Source organism: Harpegnathos saltator, unplaced genomic scaffold, assembly GCF_003227715.2.
Source record: "Harpegnathos saltator strain DR-91 unplaced genomic scaffold, Hsal_v8.6 scaffold15, whole genome shotgun sequence".
NCBI classification, from domain to species: domain Eukaryota; kingdom Metazoa; phylum Arthropoda; class Insecta; order Hymenoptera; family Formicidae; genus Harpegnathos; species Harpegnathos saltator.
The window spans coordinates 65,557-80,620 of NW_020229928.1; the positions used below are offsets into that span (position 1 = coordinate 65,557).

A 15,064-nucleotide genomic window follows, 5' to 3' on the forward strand; every position below is an offset into this window, starting at 1 on the left:
GGTATAGGACTTTTATATTTATCTTAACTCGCTCTATGTCTCCACGAGCTTTGTAACAATTGTTATGAGACATCCTGTATATGTGTTGAATAAAATTGATTTTATAATGTAATTATTTAACTAAATTGAAAACGTAAGGATTCTATATTAACGTAAAATTTTTGTAGATAAGTTCTCATTTACATATTTTATGAAATTTTGATATTGATAAAGATACAACATAATTTTATATTAATATTATATATCGTTTACAAATATCGTTTAATGATATTTATTTATAAAAAGATATCAAAAAAATAAAAAGAATTATCTAAATTAAATTAATTAGAAAGAAACATTCATGATCATTAAAAATAAAATTTTATACTAAATATCTGTAAATTTAGAAACTTTTATAAATGTGTTGAAACAGTGTATCATTGATTTCTGTTAAATTAATTGCTTTGCAAGCAGCATCTACTGCTTCGGTCATTGTTGGTGTACCGCAACTGAAAACACCAATCTTATTTGTCTGAAATAAAACAATTATTTCAGATGCTTTGTATCAAATCATATAAATTTGCTGATATATATAAATATTACTAATTCAACAACAATATGCAGAATGATAGAAATTAATATAAGTATAATCCAATAAATATATGAGTAGTATATAAAGATATAATATATACTTACAGAAGGATGTAATTTCTGTATAGATAGGAAGAATTGAGAAAATTTTGGGCGCCCAAAATGTGTGACTGCTTTCAAACCAGTAAACAAGGATTTACTTGAAATTTTTTGAAAATGACGTTCACAAATGTACTGAAAATAATATTTTATCATAACTGTCTAAAAAAATTTTTCAAATTAGCAACAATTACAATCAAATGTCTTACCAAAAGTATCGTTCGTAGATCAAATTTTTGATAAAATTGAGTAATAAAGATATGAATCGATATTATATTTTTGGCATCTGTTTTTTCAAGATCCCTCAATATGTCAACCATCCATTCAAATTGCTTTTGAGTCCTTGTAACCCAAAGAAAATATACCTACAAATGGGATAACTATATAAATTTATTTATTTTTATATATTATAATATTACAGTAATATTATTACCTTCTTACAACTGAAGTTCACATTATGGTTTGATCTAAAAACTATATCCTTGAGTATTGAGGCGAAAGGTGTAACACCTATACCACCACCAACCATGATTGCTACTTCATATTTATCCCAGTCTTGATGACCTTCTCCATATGGGCCATCTATGTGAATCTGTCAATAAGTACATATGAAAATACATAATGTTCATATACAGAAATATGAAAATTTTATTTCATTATTAAATGTGGCAAAGTTTGAATAGATATATAAGTGTATATAATTTTTCATCATATAATATGAAGGCCTACCACTGGCAAATTCTCATTGGACATGGTACATTGCTCTAATTTATCTCTGATATTTGTAGTCCATGGTCCAACTGCTCTTACATGTATACTTAAACTAGTCTCATGCGGTGCGGAAGATAAAGTGAACGGATGGTATTCATTTGTTTGTAATGCTGGGCACGCTATTCTAATCCACTGGCCAGATTTATATTGGAAATTTAAAGGCTTTGGAAATATTAAACATGTTACACCTACAAAAGACATACCAATATAATGTATGAATAAGCAGAAATAGCGAAATATTAATTTTATTCGAGAAAAAGTACCTGATGGCAAAATATCCGCTTTAAGTATTGGTATTTCTATTCTCGTTCTAGTCACTGTTACAACCTTATCCAAAATAAATAGGATAATCGGTCCCAAAAAGAAATAGTGAAAATATGGTTCCTATTGTATTGAATTAAGTAATTCTACGTAAGTTATGTTATCATGAAAACAATTATAATAAAATTAATTTCTTGTACTGCAACAATTAATTACTTGTACTAATCTTCCGCTTCCGTGTAACACCATGAGTATGTAGAAAACTGGATACAGGGAGTGCACAAAAGAGAACCAATTGTAAAATGTTTTGCGCACCATCGACAACGAACATATAAATATCAATCCAGTCACAAAGGTTAAAAATACTCCTGTTATACCTGTCATTGTACCCCAACACCAGTAATGAAATTTGGGCAATTCATGCGTCCTATATAGATGCCGATGATTATATATAATGATATGTATCGTATATAAACGCAAATAATTTGTATGAATAATTGGAATATTTATAGAAAAGTACTTACGCGTGGAAATAATTCCGGAACAGACATAGCAGATCGTCGGCAGTCTGCGTGGATATGTGGTAAAAGTTGAAGCCGTGTCCAATAATATGTAATACTAAAAGATTCTTAAATAAAATACTTTCTTTTTCTCTTTTGAATATATATAAAATCGACTATAGTATAATACCATGGAAATTTTTACATAAAAGAAACGTGTTGTTTTATACACCATTAAATTTTTTTAAGTCAATATAAGAGATTTCTATATCTTCTCTCACCGGTAAAAGCCAGCGCCCAACAAGCGATGTATTTATGCATCTCGATCGCAGAATCGAATGGAATGTAAAACTGCAGAACTGTAGTCCTCAGGATCGTGATGGTATTATGGCACATCATGAATAACAGTGTAGAATAAGTAAACATCATTGCCGACGCCGCACCTCTAGTTATGGTCAGACCGTAGCCCAATATTCGTCTCAGACCGGAATGTTCTCGTTCTATCGAATAATCTGTAGAATATTCACGAAAAAATATTCGCGTGTAATATCCGCGACGAAACTACTGCAACTGGTACTGCAAAAGAATATTCGAAGTACATACAATACACTCGTTCGGCGAATATTCCAAGGAGCAACAGAGTGTACAAACACGTCCAGTATATTTGCAATCTTTTGTTAGCGAGGTACTTCATTATAGGATACCAATAATCGTCCGAGTACTTCTTCACTTCCTCAACGATCTTCTCATCCCTGTCGATGACCTCACTATTGTCTCTTTTCTCCGTTATATCTTGTTCGTTCTCGACTTTGCCTTCAACTCTTGATTGCAATTCACTGGGATCGGCATATAAACTCTCCACCGTTTTCTGTACCTCACCGATGAATGTTGATCTAACTGTTTTCACGCCCGCGTGAAGTTTCCTGTTCCTCCCGTCTGCTTGCACATTGAATTCCAGCTCGGCATAATTAAACTGATCGTTAAAATCGCTCAGAATTTGCTGAAAGTCCTGCAGATTTATAGTTTCTTTGTTCGCCAAGTTGGCGTGGTACATCATAGACTGCACTAGAGACTCTAATTCGTCGTCCGTTACGTCAGCATTGACTGTCTCCATAAACGATCTATAGATTCGATAATAATACATGCCAAAATATGCGCCATGTATCCTACTCGTATCATATAGATATATGGATCAAAATATACCTTAACATATTTGAAAATTCCTCCCTCTTCAATCTTCCTTTACCGTTGATGTCATACATATCGAACATTAACTTTATCTTCTCTTCGGCGGAGCCCTTTAAAAATATCACCAGCATATCAACGAACTCCCGGAATGATATAAAGCCGCTTTTGTCTTTATCCACTAAATTAAATATCTGCAAATATACAATCTTTTTCGAATAACATATTCGTGTCATCTACACTGCAAACCCGAGTGTGTTATTTTGACACGTATAAGCTGAAGCTTTCTTCACGCGTTTCTTGTCGTCTGAAATCACGTTATTTGATGCATTTCGATATCACTTGACGCGTTTAAACGCGTTAAACAACGTGATTTAAGACGACAAGATACGCGTAAAGGAAGCTTCAGCTCATATGCGTCAAAATAACACACTCGGGTTTGCAGTGTACTCGTATCACTTATCAGACTTCAGGCAAATGTGTCACCTTCTTTACGAACTCAGAGTCCGGCCTCATGCTCAAGGCTTCCGCAAATTCTATGATAGTTAATTCCGTATAAATTACTTCTTTCGCTACTGTCGAGGCTATTTGTAATATTTCCTCCTTCGTATGTGCGATGTGGAACGCCTGAAAATATTATTATACATATACACTTGTACTTATCCTTCAGCAATTTTGTATGTTATACCAAAGTGAATCCTACATTTGAGAAAACAAGCCTTCTCAAGTAAATAGAAAAGAAAATACCTGTGCGAATACAACACGGAAGAACATCTCTAATTTCTTTTGACGGTGCTTCTTAGTTATTGCTTGCTTGAGCATCATCGCGAGCGTAACATTTGTCATTTGCACTGAGCATACATTTCCGACTGCTGCAATTCCTGACATAAATTTATCGAATGCTTTTATAAATGTGCTTCTTACATATTCCGAATCAAATTTCAGCACTAAATCGTAACTGTGATGTACGCGAATCAACATGTAATGGTTATCGGTTGAGCAGTAAATCTAAAGGAAAAATGATATATTTTATATATTTGTTACGGAGAATATGTTGTTAATGAGTAATATTTGATGCACAATAAACAAATGTACCATAACATTGCTATTAGATGGAAATTCCATGGCGCGTATCAAATGTCCCAATTGATTCTTTACTTCTAATTGTTGAGTTCTGATATTTGGTGTTACTAAAACATTTCTCAAAGAGGATTTCGGCTCTTGCCATTCCTTAGCTATTTAAATACAAAGAATTATTAATAATATATAAGCGGTGTTATAGGCGATAGTATATATTATGTACATCACATATATTATGTGATGTATGTATATACCTGGAAATTTACCCATAAATATGCTATCTACATTATCAATATGTTCCATTTTTCTACCATTTTCTGGTTTCAGTCCTTTCTCCTTGAACTGTATCTTATAAGAGATCGCCGCAATAAGACCTGCCTCAAAATAATCAATCAAATAATATAAAGTTTACACAATCACAATGTATTAATAGTGATATAGTTGATAAAGTTTACCGCAGAAAAATGTTGTTACGCTTAAAAATGTAAGAATAAAAGACGCGCTGCTATTGGAAAAGAAATCGTAAGTTCCAGGCTCGGTACACTTCTCGATATTATTTTCATTTATTTGTTCAGCGTGAAAGCACGGGCCAGTAGTACATGCGCCTTTTTTGATAACATTATTTTTCTTACAGTTTGGATGCATCTCCTCCTCTGAAACGGTATAATATATATTTCGTAATATCTTCAGTTATCGTCAAGCGAGTATAAATCTCCATGCTTCTACTGATACCTTTTGTAGGTACTCTAAAGGGATTCCTTGGGATATCATTCCAGTCCATTTCAGTGATACACATTAACAAATCATAGAATGATAATTCGTCTATCCGTATAACTTCTTTTCCAGTAAAAAGTCTACAAACGAAGCCGTGTCAGTTAGTTGTCGAGTAAATATATACCAAAACATGATACGTAGAAGATGCAAATCTCTGTGCAGTGCAGAGTTGGTAAAAACATTAAAACAAAAAAACAAAACATTATGTTTTTTGTTTAAAACTTTCTCATGTTTTAAATATCTTAAAGAGATGCAAAAAACACGTTTTAAACAATTTAAACACATATACATTTGATTTTTAGAATAGATTGAACACTTGACCTTTGATACAATTTGAAATATAGTCAGTGGTTTAGTAAGAAAACTGTATTTCTGGGAACTTATAAAAGATAATTTATTTTATTGTATACGTACTCGTTGTTTAGATTTTTGTACCAAAATCTATCGCCATCACGTATTCTCTGAAACTGATCGCGGATGATTTCTCGGAATAATTCACCAGGTGTATCACCGGTCTCTAGTATTCCCCCTACCCAGATATCCACGTCATCAAACGAGTTATATAGCTTGAGGAACTCATTTTTAATCTTGAATAAAATGCAAACAATATATCTTTTATAATGTCTTTGTTATGACAGATTAAAGGTTCCTGTGCATTATACAACATACCTCTGGTGACACATGAACAAAATGGGATACATTTTTAACCTCATGTAGACCGTACGCACGACGAGCGCTATTGAAATCCGGTACGCCATGGTCCCGTCCTCGTTGAATGTTAAGCGCCATTAAATCCCTTCTGGAAAATTCCAATGGACCGAACAAACTGCCTCGTAGATCTTCAACGATTTTGTGATCTTCTTCTTCGCATAATTGAATAGCCATTCCCATTAATAATTTATCCACATCGACACTGATCATTTCCGTGAAATTGGCAAAAAGAGAATTCTAAATGACAATTTATCATACATTAAGTGCTTGTCAATATATTTTAAATGTCAATATAATCGCCAAGATACCTGCGACATCCAGTAATTGTTGCATGTTCTGATTGGAAATCGCTCCAGGGAACAATTGTTTCTTCCATAATTACGAAGGTATACACCTGTATGTTTGTTAGTATTATTATGATTACTGCTATTATTGATTCACATATACAATGCTAGCAAAAAGTATCGCAACGGTTAAAAATCTTGGAAAATATTGATTTCTGGGAAAAATGTTTCAAGCAATAGGAATAGGGCTTAAAAAAATCTATTAGGTGATGATATCTATCTGACCTTGGTATGACCTTGAAAAGCTCGGTCATGGTCAACATAAAAATCTTAAACGGAAATCCCTATTTTTTATTACACTGTTACAAGCACCCTGATTTTTTTTAATTTACTGACTTTTGGAGATTTTAAAATTATCAAATTAACAAAAATCATGGCACTATTGTAACGATATATTCTTAAGACCAAATAGAGCAAAAAAGTTTAGTACCATTTTTTTTTCCGACAAACAGTTAGCGAGGTATCATAAGTTAAGTATTGAAAAAGTTATCAAGTTTTCCTTAAATATTTCAAAAAATATTAAGCAAATAAAAAAATGTTTTAGACAAAAGTTGTTCAAATTAATTGGTAGTAAAAGACGGTGCAATAAAAAATAAGGGTTTCCGTTTAAGATTTTTATGTTGACCATGACCATGACGAGTTTTTCAAAGTCATAGTCAAAGCCAAAGTCAGATATATATCATTATCTAATAGATTTTTTTAAGCTCTACTCCTTTTGTTTGAAACATTTTTCCAAGAAAATTTTTCCAAGAAAATTTTTCCAAGAAATCAATATTTTTCAAGATTTTCAAGTTGCAGAACTTTTTATCAGCATTGTATAATTAATACAATACCGATTATTACGCAATGTATCAAGTTTTTACATCTTCTTATACAGAGTGTTTCAGAAATGGGTGACCAAACTTTAAAAGCATATTCTATTTACTGTAAGAATAAAAAAGTTATAGAGCGCATATAAACATGGATCCAGAAATGCTTCTTTTCCGAGTTATAAACGATTTTTATTTATAACAGACTCTCGTCAAAGAACATTTCATTAAAGAATTTCTGGATAATAATTTTCTTCCGCATCAATGCATAACTGGTTTCGACGTCTCATGGACTGTCGAAGACATTTAAAAATTCCTGGATTTTATATTTTGTCACACAAAACGATACGATTTCGGAGTACTCTCTCAGTAGCAACAAGTTTCTGGACTCATATTTATATGGTCTTTTTCATTCTTATTGTAAATGGAATATACTCTTAAAGCTTGGCCATTTATGTCTGAAACATCTTATATGTTATATATCATCGTATATATTTTATATTATCTTATAATCGAACAAACATAAAGTTGCAGATTATAGAAAAAAAGAAGATATACGAATAGAAGCAAGTAGACCATGAAATAGAAAATCAATATCGCATTACATAAAATGATTTTGTTCCCTTGACGTCGATATATTTATATTTATATTCGAAATAACGCGCTAATAATCAGGTGTCACATGTGTTGTTTACCTGGTGGAACTAAAGTGTGCCCGAAACGGAAAGCAGCTGATTGGAAGAATTGATCTATCTGCGGGTCGATATTGGGGTTATAACCTTTTGACAAGAAAAAAGTCAAACGTAAATTGTATGCAAGTTACAAAGATTTGAATGACAAGTTCTTCAGAATATTGCATGCGATAATCGCACTCTATCTGTTTCTCACCAATATAATTAGAAAGTTCCGTCCCTAACCACGAAGGCAACCATTCATTGACCACAATGTGCTGTTGAGTCGCTATTACCCATTTACGAGCTTCGTTGTAAATCTTCTCGCTCGACCAATCTGGATTGAGACGTTTAATGTGCTTCGCCAGGAAATTGTGCCATCGGAACCACACTATACCGAAAGTCAGCAGGAACGGATTCTCGTTCCCTCGTGGATTTCCTAACTCTGCAACAGATGTACGAATTGCATTAAGTTAAGAACCTCCAGAGATAACACATCGTCATTTGTTGTCCGTACGAGGATATATCTTCTTCGAGCGTTGAGGTTCAAGCGATACCTCAGGCGCGCCGCGTCTTGTTCGACTTGTCACGCAGATCGATCATGAAGATGATGATGTGGATGGAATGCGTTGAATTGGGCCGTCGATAAGGAATTGACTCGAGACAAGAGCGTATTCATAATAGGAGAAGAGGTGGCGGAATTTGACGGCGTTTACAAGATGATGCGTAGTCTTTAGAAGAAATACGGCGACAAAAGGATGATCGATACTCCAATAATCGAGGCTGAATTTTGCGGTATAGCCAAGAGGCGCAGCGCTCTTGGGTTTGCGGTTGATATGCGAATTCATGACTTTTCATTTCTCCATGCAAGCCATCGGCTGCGTAATTAACGGCGCCGCGAAAAACTTGTACATATCCGCCGGCAGATATTCCGTCCTTATCTTATTTCATAGCCCAAACGGTAACGCCAAGGGTCTGGGCTTCGCCACTTGGTACATAAGCGCGCCCGGCCTCAAGGTCGTGTCGGCATCGACTTGCGAGGGTTGTCTTGAGGCCGCCGTAAGGGATTCGGACCCCGTGGTGATGCTAGAGAATAAGTTACTTTACAATATCAAGGTCGCCTTGTCTGATGAAGCCATTAACTAGGATTACCAGATACCTTTTGGTAAAGCTAAGCTTTTGGAAAAAGGCAAACACATCACCTTGATGACGCACAGTTAAGCGTTCGTCTACACGCTTCAGGCCGCTGAGACATTAGCAGAGTGAAGGATCGAAATAGAAATCATTAACCTGCAATTATTAAAGCCTCTAGATTGAGACACAGACTTCAAGTCGATCGGCAAGACACACAGATTGATGATCGTCGAATTGGGCTGGCCTCGATGCGACGTGGATTCGGAAATCGTTGCGATGGTAATGGAAAATCTGGTATTTTCTAGCTGGACGCGCCCGCCCGTGGTCTGATGCTGCGAAATCGACGTTCCGATGGAGTACTCGGAGAAAATCGAATATGAGTGCACCCCGAAGAATATAGCCGATTATGCTAAGCGTGTCTGCGGCATTAAATTCTAATCGTGTATTCGTTTACGTGTGTTAGTGTAAATAAAATCTTTTACTCACTGAAATATCTGGTGACCTCCTCGGTGTAGTGTCGTGAAACGTATAGCGAATGGTGGGCCGGTGGTGGTGGGTTCGCCATTGGTAATCTTACACTGTTGCGCTCAGGGTACAAGCCGGAAAACGATGACGCGAGTTCGCCACTCGGATGCACGGTTCCGTTGGCATACGTTCTCAAAACGTCCGACCATGCTTTTGACGTGCCATAAATCAGTCCGCCGTCCAAATACGGCGTGATCTCATTTAGCTGTGACATTATATTCATATTTATGGGTTTGGAAAAAATCAGCAGAACAGTGATAGTGTTGTTAAATCCTTAACTGTTAATGACGGAAATATTCATGGGAAGAAATGTGATCTAAATTGTTGATGAAATCGAAATATTGGCGCATTCCAAACAAAAATCTTATAAGGGAGCAATTTTTACAGGATATCATATTTTTGTTTTTAGACTTGCTGAGAATTCTGAAATATCTGAAATTAAAATTAGATCGGACAATTTTTTGAATTTTTGCTTTGCCATATTAGATTCGCCATTTTTAATTTCGCAATTTTGATCTCAGATTTGAAAATTCAGTGACATCAAGAACAAAAATATAATGTTTCAATTGCTCTGTTATAACTTAAATAGCACATTGATATCTTCCGGATATCTTAAGGACATCCAAGACGAACATTATATATTATAGGCAAATATCCTGTGTATATCCAAATTTTATCCCGTGATATATTTTGTTTGTCCTGAGGAAAAGAAAATGATAGCTGAATACTAGCCTTTAAAGTATTCAAAGTATTTTATTGGACATTGTGAAGACTTGGGATATGTTATGGATATTTCTTAGGCGCCTGAAGGAAAAAGAAAAAAAATATAGTGGAATATGTTGAGTCTGAATCGGATTAAGTCTTTTCTGTTTGAGTTATAAATATAAGAAAAAAAGTACTTTATTCGATTTTAAATCGAAATTGGCAAATAATATACATTAATAGTTCGGTTTCATTTTTAGGTGCAAAAGTTTTTGAGCCTTTTACATCTTTTAGATTTTTTAATTTTAATTTCTTAGAATTCTAAAATTCTTTTAATATAAAAGAAACCGAGCTATTAATGTACTCAATTTGCTTTTAAATTTGTATTTCAATTTGCAATTGTCATTTAAAATGCTTACAATAACATAACTAAATATCCTGAAAATATCTCAGGACATTCTAGACATGTTCAAATTCGTTTCGAGGACGTCTTGTGCTCCCTGGGAAATATTTTTTTTGGAATACGCGGATATTTTTCCGTCATCGACAGTTTGGGTCACTTTTCTTCCCGCAAATATTTTCGTCACTAATAGTTAAAGGGTTGACAGGATCATCCTTCTAAAGGACAAGCAAGTTGTACCTGTTGTCGTGGATTGTTCGGCGAATGACCCGTGCGTTGATCATACCGTGTGCGTAAAATAGGCATCTCCGTGTGCCCCGGTTTAATCCTATATTGATGGTCTTCCGGGATATCTATGTTAATATATTCAGGTGGGCACGCTGGTCTCTGAGCATCCAAAATTTCCTCCACCACTTGTTGACCTGTGTAAAAAAATATTTCAAGTTGTTTCAAATACATATATCTCATGTAGAAGATACTCTATTGCCCAGACAACACACGGATGTCCATTGGACGTCCGTTAAAAGGCCATTTTTTTTACAAAAGACGTCCATAGGACGTACGTTTGTCACAACTTTGGACATCCGATAGGACGTCCGATGGACGTACATCGGACGTCTTACAGGTCCGATGTCCAATAAGGACATCCTTGTTACGTCCAATTTATGTCCACGGACGTAAATCGGACATACGGACATAAATTGGACGTGAAATGTACACTCGTGAACTAAAAGGTATGTGCACCGATTTTTTGTTGACTTCGGAACGCACTCCAACTTGAGGAGAAAGACAACCACTGCTTCATACGTCAGCGCGCTGTCACTTATTACGAGAGCAGAAGGATGGCATATACGAGTGTCAAATAAGTAGTGATTGTGGCGTAGACACAAATGTCTTGGAGACTTTAAGTTGTAATTGAAGAAATGAAGAAAACAAATAGTGATTGTGAAGAAAAGTGGCAAAAGGCTTCATAAAATTTGTAAAACAGCATATTAAAGTAGAGTATTAATTGTTTAATAATGTTTTAAGTGAAAAATATTTTTAAATTTGAGTGTAAGTTAAAAAAAAGTTATAAACCATAATTTCTTTAATGTTATTAATTTTATAGCTATAAATTTGCCATCGACGTTAAATGAATATGTATGTAATGCTATCATTTACATAGATGGAAAATTATGTTATTGCGCTCATAAAAAATAAGCAGCAGCAAGTCGAGTGATATTTTTTTAACAAGGTACTCATATCACTCAACTTGGTCTGCTGCTTACTTCTGCTGAATACAATAATATAATTCCTCACCTATGGAAATAATAGCATTATATATATATTCATTCAGCGTCGATGACAAATTTATTAACATTAAAGAAATTATGGTTTATAACTTTTTTAACTTACATTCAAATTTAAAAATATTTTTCACTTAAAATATTATTAGACAATTAATACTCTCCTTTAATATGCTGTTTTACAAATTTTATGAAGCCTTTTGCCACTTTTCTTCACAATCACTATTTGTTTTCTTCATTTCTTCAATTATAACTCAAAGTCTCCAAGACATTTGTGTCTACGCCACAATCACTACTTATTTGACACTCGTATATGCCATCCTTTTGCTCTCGTAATAAGTGACAGCGCTGACATATGAAGCAGTGGTTGTCTTTCTCCTCAAGTTGGAGCGCGTTCCGAAGTCAACAAAAAATCGGTGCACATACCTTTTAGTTCACGAGTGTACATCCATTGGATGTCCGGTGTTGTCTGGGTGGTATACAACCAAGTTAAATTGAGGCAGCCATTAAGTAGGCCATTAAGAGCCAACTCGCGGTTTTTAGTATGAAGAATCGTTATTATCCTTTCTCTCTTTTCTGCACTTAATAAAAAATATTCTTCGCCCTAAATAACTACAGCTCTTAATGAACCTAGTCGTAATTTAGTTTCAAACTGCGTCACACGACATCACAGTTCATACAGTATCAAATTAAAATTGTTATATAATTTATACAAATGCTTTATACATACACACAAACTTTCTGTAGATTTTTTTATGTATGCGAGAAGTAGGTGATACAGATCACATTCTATGTTTTAAGAGTAAAGTATACCTCGCCATTTCATCCTGATTAAATTTGCATTCAAGTGGAAATGATATAGTTTTAAAAATAGTTCTATACGCGTATGTAAATCATTTTCTCACGCACCAAAAAACACGAGCAATGCGTTTCTTCCAGTTCTTGATTTAGATCCAATATTTCCCTTTAGCAGCTTATCGCTCAAGATTAATGGTTTCGGTCTCTTAGAACCTGATGGTTTGTATACTCCATCTTCATAAGCTGCTGGTAGTTTCCTCAACAAGGGAGTGTCGACGGCGCCTAGCTCTGGTTTACCGATATTATTGTACCATCCATCGTAACCAGGATACTCTTTCGCGGCGCGATATTGTGTGCATATATTCGATGGAGAAGGCTTTCCCGTTTGGGCACCCCAACATCCAGTGAATAACCAATCTGTTAACTGTTTATCGAACTCTTCCTTGGCTGTTTTTTTCTCCGGTTTCTTAAAGACTGAAAAACAAGTGGACGTGTTTCTTTAGTACAAGTACGCATGCGATAAGTTTATAGTATCAAATATAGGCATAACGTACATCTATTAGGGTCTGGCGTAGGGGCAGGTGAGGGTAGAAGTGGAGGTGGAGATCGTGATGGTGCGGATGGCGGTTTTGAGACGTTTTGTGCAGCAAGTAATGAGAGATGAATTACGATAACAAATAAATGTAACGTGAAATGCATAGTGCGCGTTCTCTATTATCGCCAATATATACGGCAAATACAAGCACCGTTTAAGTCACATAAAAATGATTGTTTCAGCACTACTGAGTTCCACGTACTGACAGAGCTTCAAGAATTTCTGCTAACGAGGAGTATACCATTCCCATGAGAGAGCGGTCTGCTTTGAGTATTTCCTTCCCGTACGATAAGAGAAACCAAATGTGTGTACAGGAAGCCAAATGTGTGAATCACTAGTTATATTATTAGAGCATGAATAAATTGATCGCATGCTCGTTTCATTTTTTCTCACGATAATCGGCTACATGTATATTCTGTGGATTATACTTGGTGGAAAAATTAAGCGAGCGCAAAGCACTGCGCAATATATACACGCCGAGAAAAAAGCCCTTTGGTTCGCGATCGTTAGTAGAATCGCGGTATTTATACTGCAAGTCATTTTTAACGCATTAATATGATCATCATGCGGACGCATTTAAAAGACCCTCGGATCCCACGGGGAAAGTTTCCCCGTGAGATCAAATAGTGTATTTTTTACTTGACGGTCTTACACGTGGAGATAACGGCGAGTATTTTCTACACATCGCGAGATACGGCTATGTTTATGAAAATACTCTCGCTTTTTATCCGTTGTATCCGGCTATGATTCGCGTCGTTGGCGCCGCTTTGCTGAATACTTACCATGCGGAATATTCAAAGTACGATGATGCTGGCCGCGACACGCATTAATTTCGCGTGTTTTGTCAAGTCCGCGATTATCCTTTACAATCTCATCGAACATGTATTTAAGGACACTGTAACGGCGTATAAAGCGGCGATACTTTATGGTATAAATCCGGCCAGTGTATTCTTTTCGGCTGTATATTCGGAACCCATGTTCGCGTATCTGTCGTTTTACACTATGCTCGAAAGTATAAAATGCATGTCTGCTATTTCTCTTCCACTTGCTCTGTTAACCTTGGTGAGATCGAACGGTGTTATTAATATCGGTTTTCCCATGTATTTCGAGCTTAAGAATCTATGTGATTTCGCATCGGGAGAGACACAACGGAAGCGTAACATTCTGTCGACCGTCTGGCATATCTTAAAATTCATGACATTGAGTTATTTTTTCACTATATTGAGCACGATAATTATAACGGTGTCGCAATTCATTCTCTTACAAATATACACTTACATGAAATTTTGCACTCCCATTGATACGTTGTTGCCGACTCATATCTTACAATGCACTATAGAAAACGACCTAGTTCTACCGGGTACGAAAAATTCGGTATGGTGTAACGTTAGTGTGCCTCTAATGTATTCGTATGTACAAAAAATGTATTGGAACGTCGGATTCTTGAAATATTATCGATTCAAATAGATATCGAGTTTTATCTTGACTTTTCCGATATTGCTCATCATGTTGCACTGTGTTAAAGTATTCCTCTTTGAATATAAAAACGTGTATTCGCTATATTCGGGATTATTTAACGGCAAAGCGAAGAGTGAAGATACTAGAAATGAATACTAGTAAAGAAATATCCACTGGATATATTTGCCTTCTCGATACATGGATTATTTTTGACCATATTTTGCTTATTCTTCATGCATATTCAAGTCAGCACACGTTTATTAGCTTCTGCGAGTCTTTTAATATATTGGTACTGTGCGTTGATGATGTCTCATAAGTATACCGACATACTGATAAGTATGTTGACCCGTAGTATGAAAGTAGAGAGAACATATGCTCTAAGTGGAAATTG

General features: G+C 35.2%; 2 protein-coding genes across 2 annotated transcripts; one reads left to right on the plus strand and one right to left on the minus strand.

Annotated features, from left to right (window-relative positions):
* Positions 1–344: 344 nt before the first annotated feature.
* LOC105180870 (dual oxidase 2) lies at positions 345–13,406 on the minus strand. The gene is made up of 26 exons (XM_025296641.1): positions 13,175–13,406; positions 12,732–13,094; positions 10,777–10,958; positions 9,396–9,639; positions 7,993–8,220; positions 7,800–7,883; positions 6,260–6,345; positions 5,910–6,188; positions 5,655–5,827; positions 5,199–5,320; positions 4,922–5,119; positions 4,721–4,840; positions 4,482–4,621; positions 4,134–4,394; positions 3,873–4,013; positions 3,405–3,580; positions 2,805–3,322; positions 2,483–2,713; positions 2,226–2,319; positions 1,918–2,128; positions 1,704–1,824; positions 1,399–1,628; positions 1,103–1,261; positions 879–1,034; positions 676–804; positions 345–511 (listed from the first exon to the last, which is right to left on the minus strand). The coding sequence occupies exons 1-26, from the start codon at positions 13,317–13,319 to the stop codon at positions 383–385; spliced, it is 4,920 nt and encodes a 1,639-aa protein (XP_025152426.1). The 5' UTR covers positions 13,320–13,406; the 3' UTR covers positions 345–382.
* A 555-nt stretch (positions 13,407–13,961) lies between these two features.
* Positions 13,962–14,682, plus strand: PIG-V (phosphatidylinositol glycan anchor biosynthesis class V). The gene has a single exon (XM_025296642.1). The coding sequence runs from the start codon at positions 13,999–14,001 to the stop codon at positions 14,680–14,682; it is 684 nt and encodes a 227-aa protein (XP_025152427.1). The 5' UTR covers positions 13,962–13,998.
* Positions 14,683–15,064: the final 382 nt, after the last annotated feature.

What these genes read in the sequence shown, in the direction of transcription:
- PIG-V (XM_025296642.1), top strand. Translation starts at nt 13,999, where the DNA reads ATGCGGAATATTCAAAGTACGATGATGCTGGCCGCGACACGCATTAAT.
- LOC105180870 (XM_025296641.1), bottom strand. Translation starts at nt 13,319, where the DNA reads ATGCATTTCACGTTACATTTATTTGTTATCGTAATTCATCTCTCATTA. An exon ending in ACAATTACTGGATGTCGCAG is followed by an intron (nt 6,189 to 6,259) that starts GTATCTTGGCGA and finishes ATTGTCATTTAG; the next exon opens with AATTCTCTTTTTGCCAATTT. An exon ending in ACTCTGAGTTCGTAAAGAAG is followed by an intron (nt 3,581 to 3,872) that starts GTGACACATTTG and finishes GTATATTTGCAG; the next exon opens with ATATTTAATTTAGTGGATAA.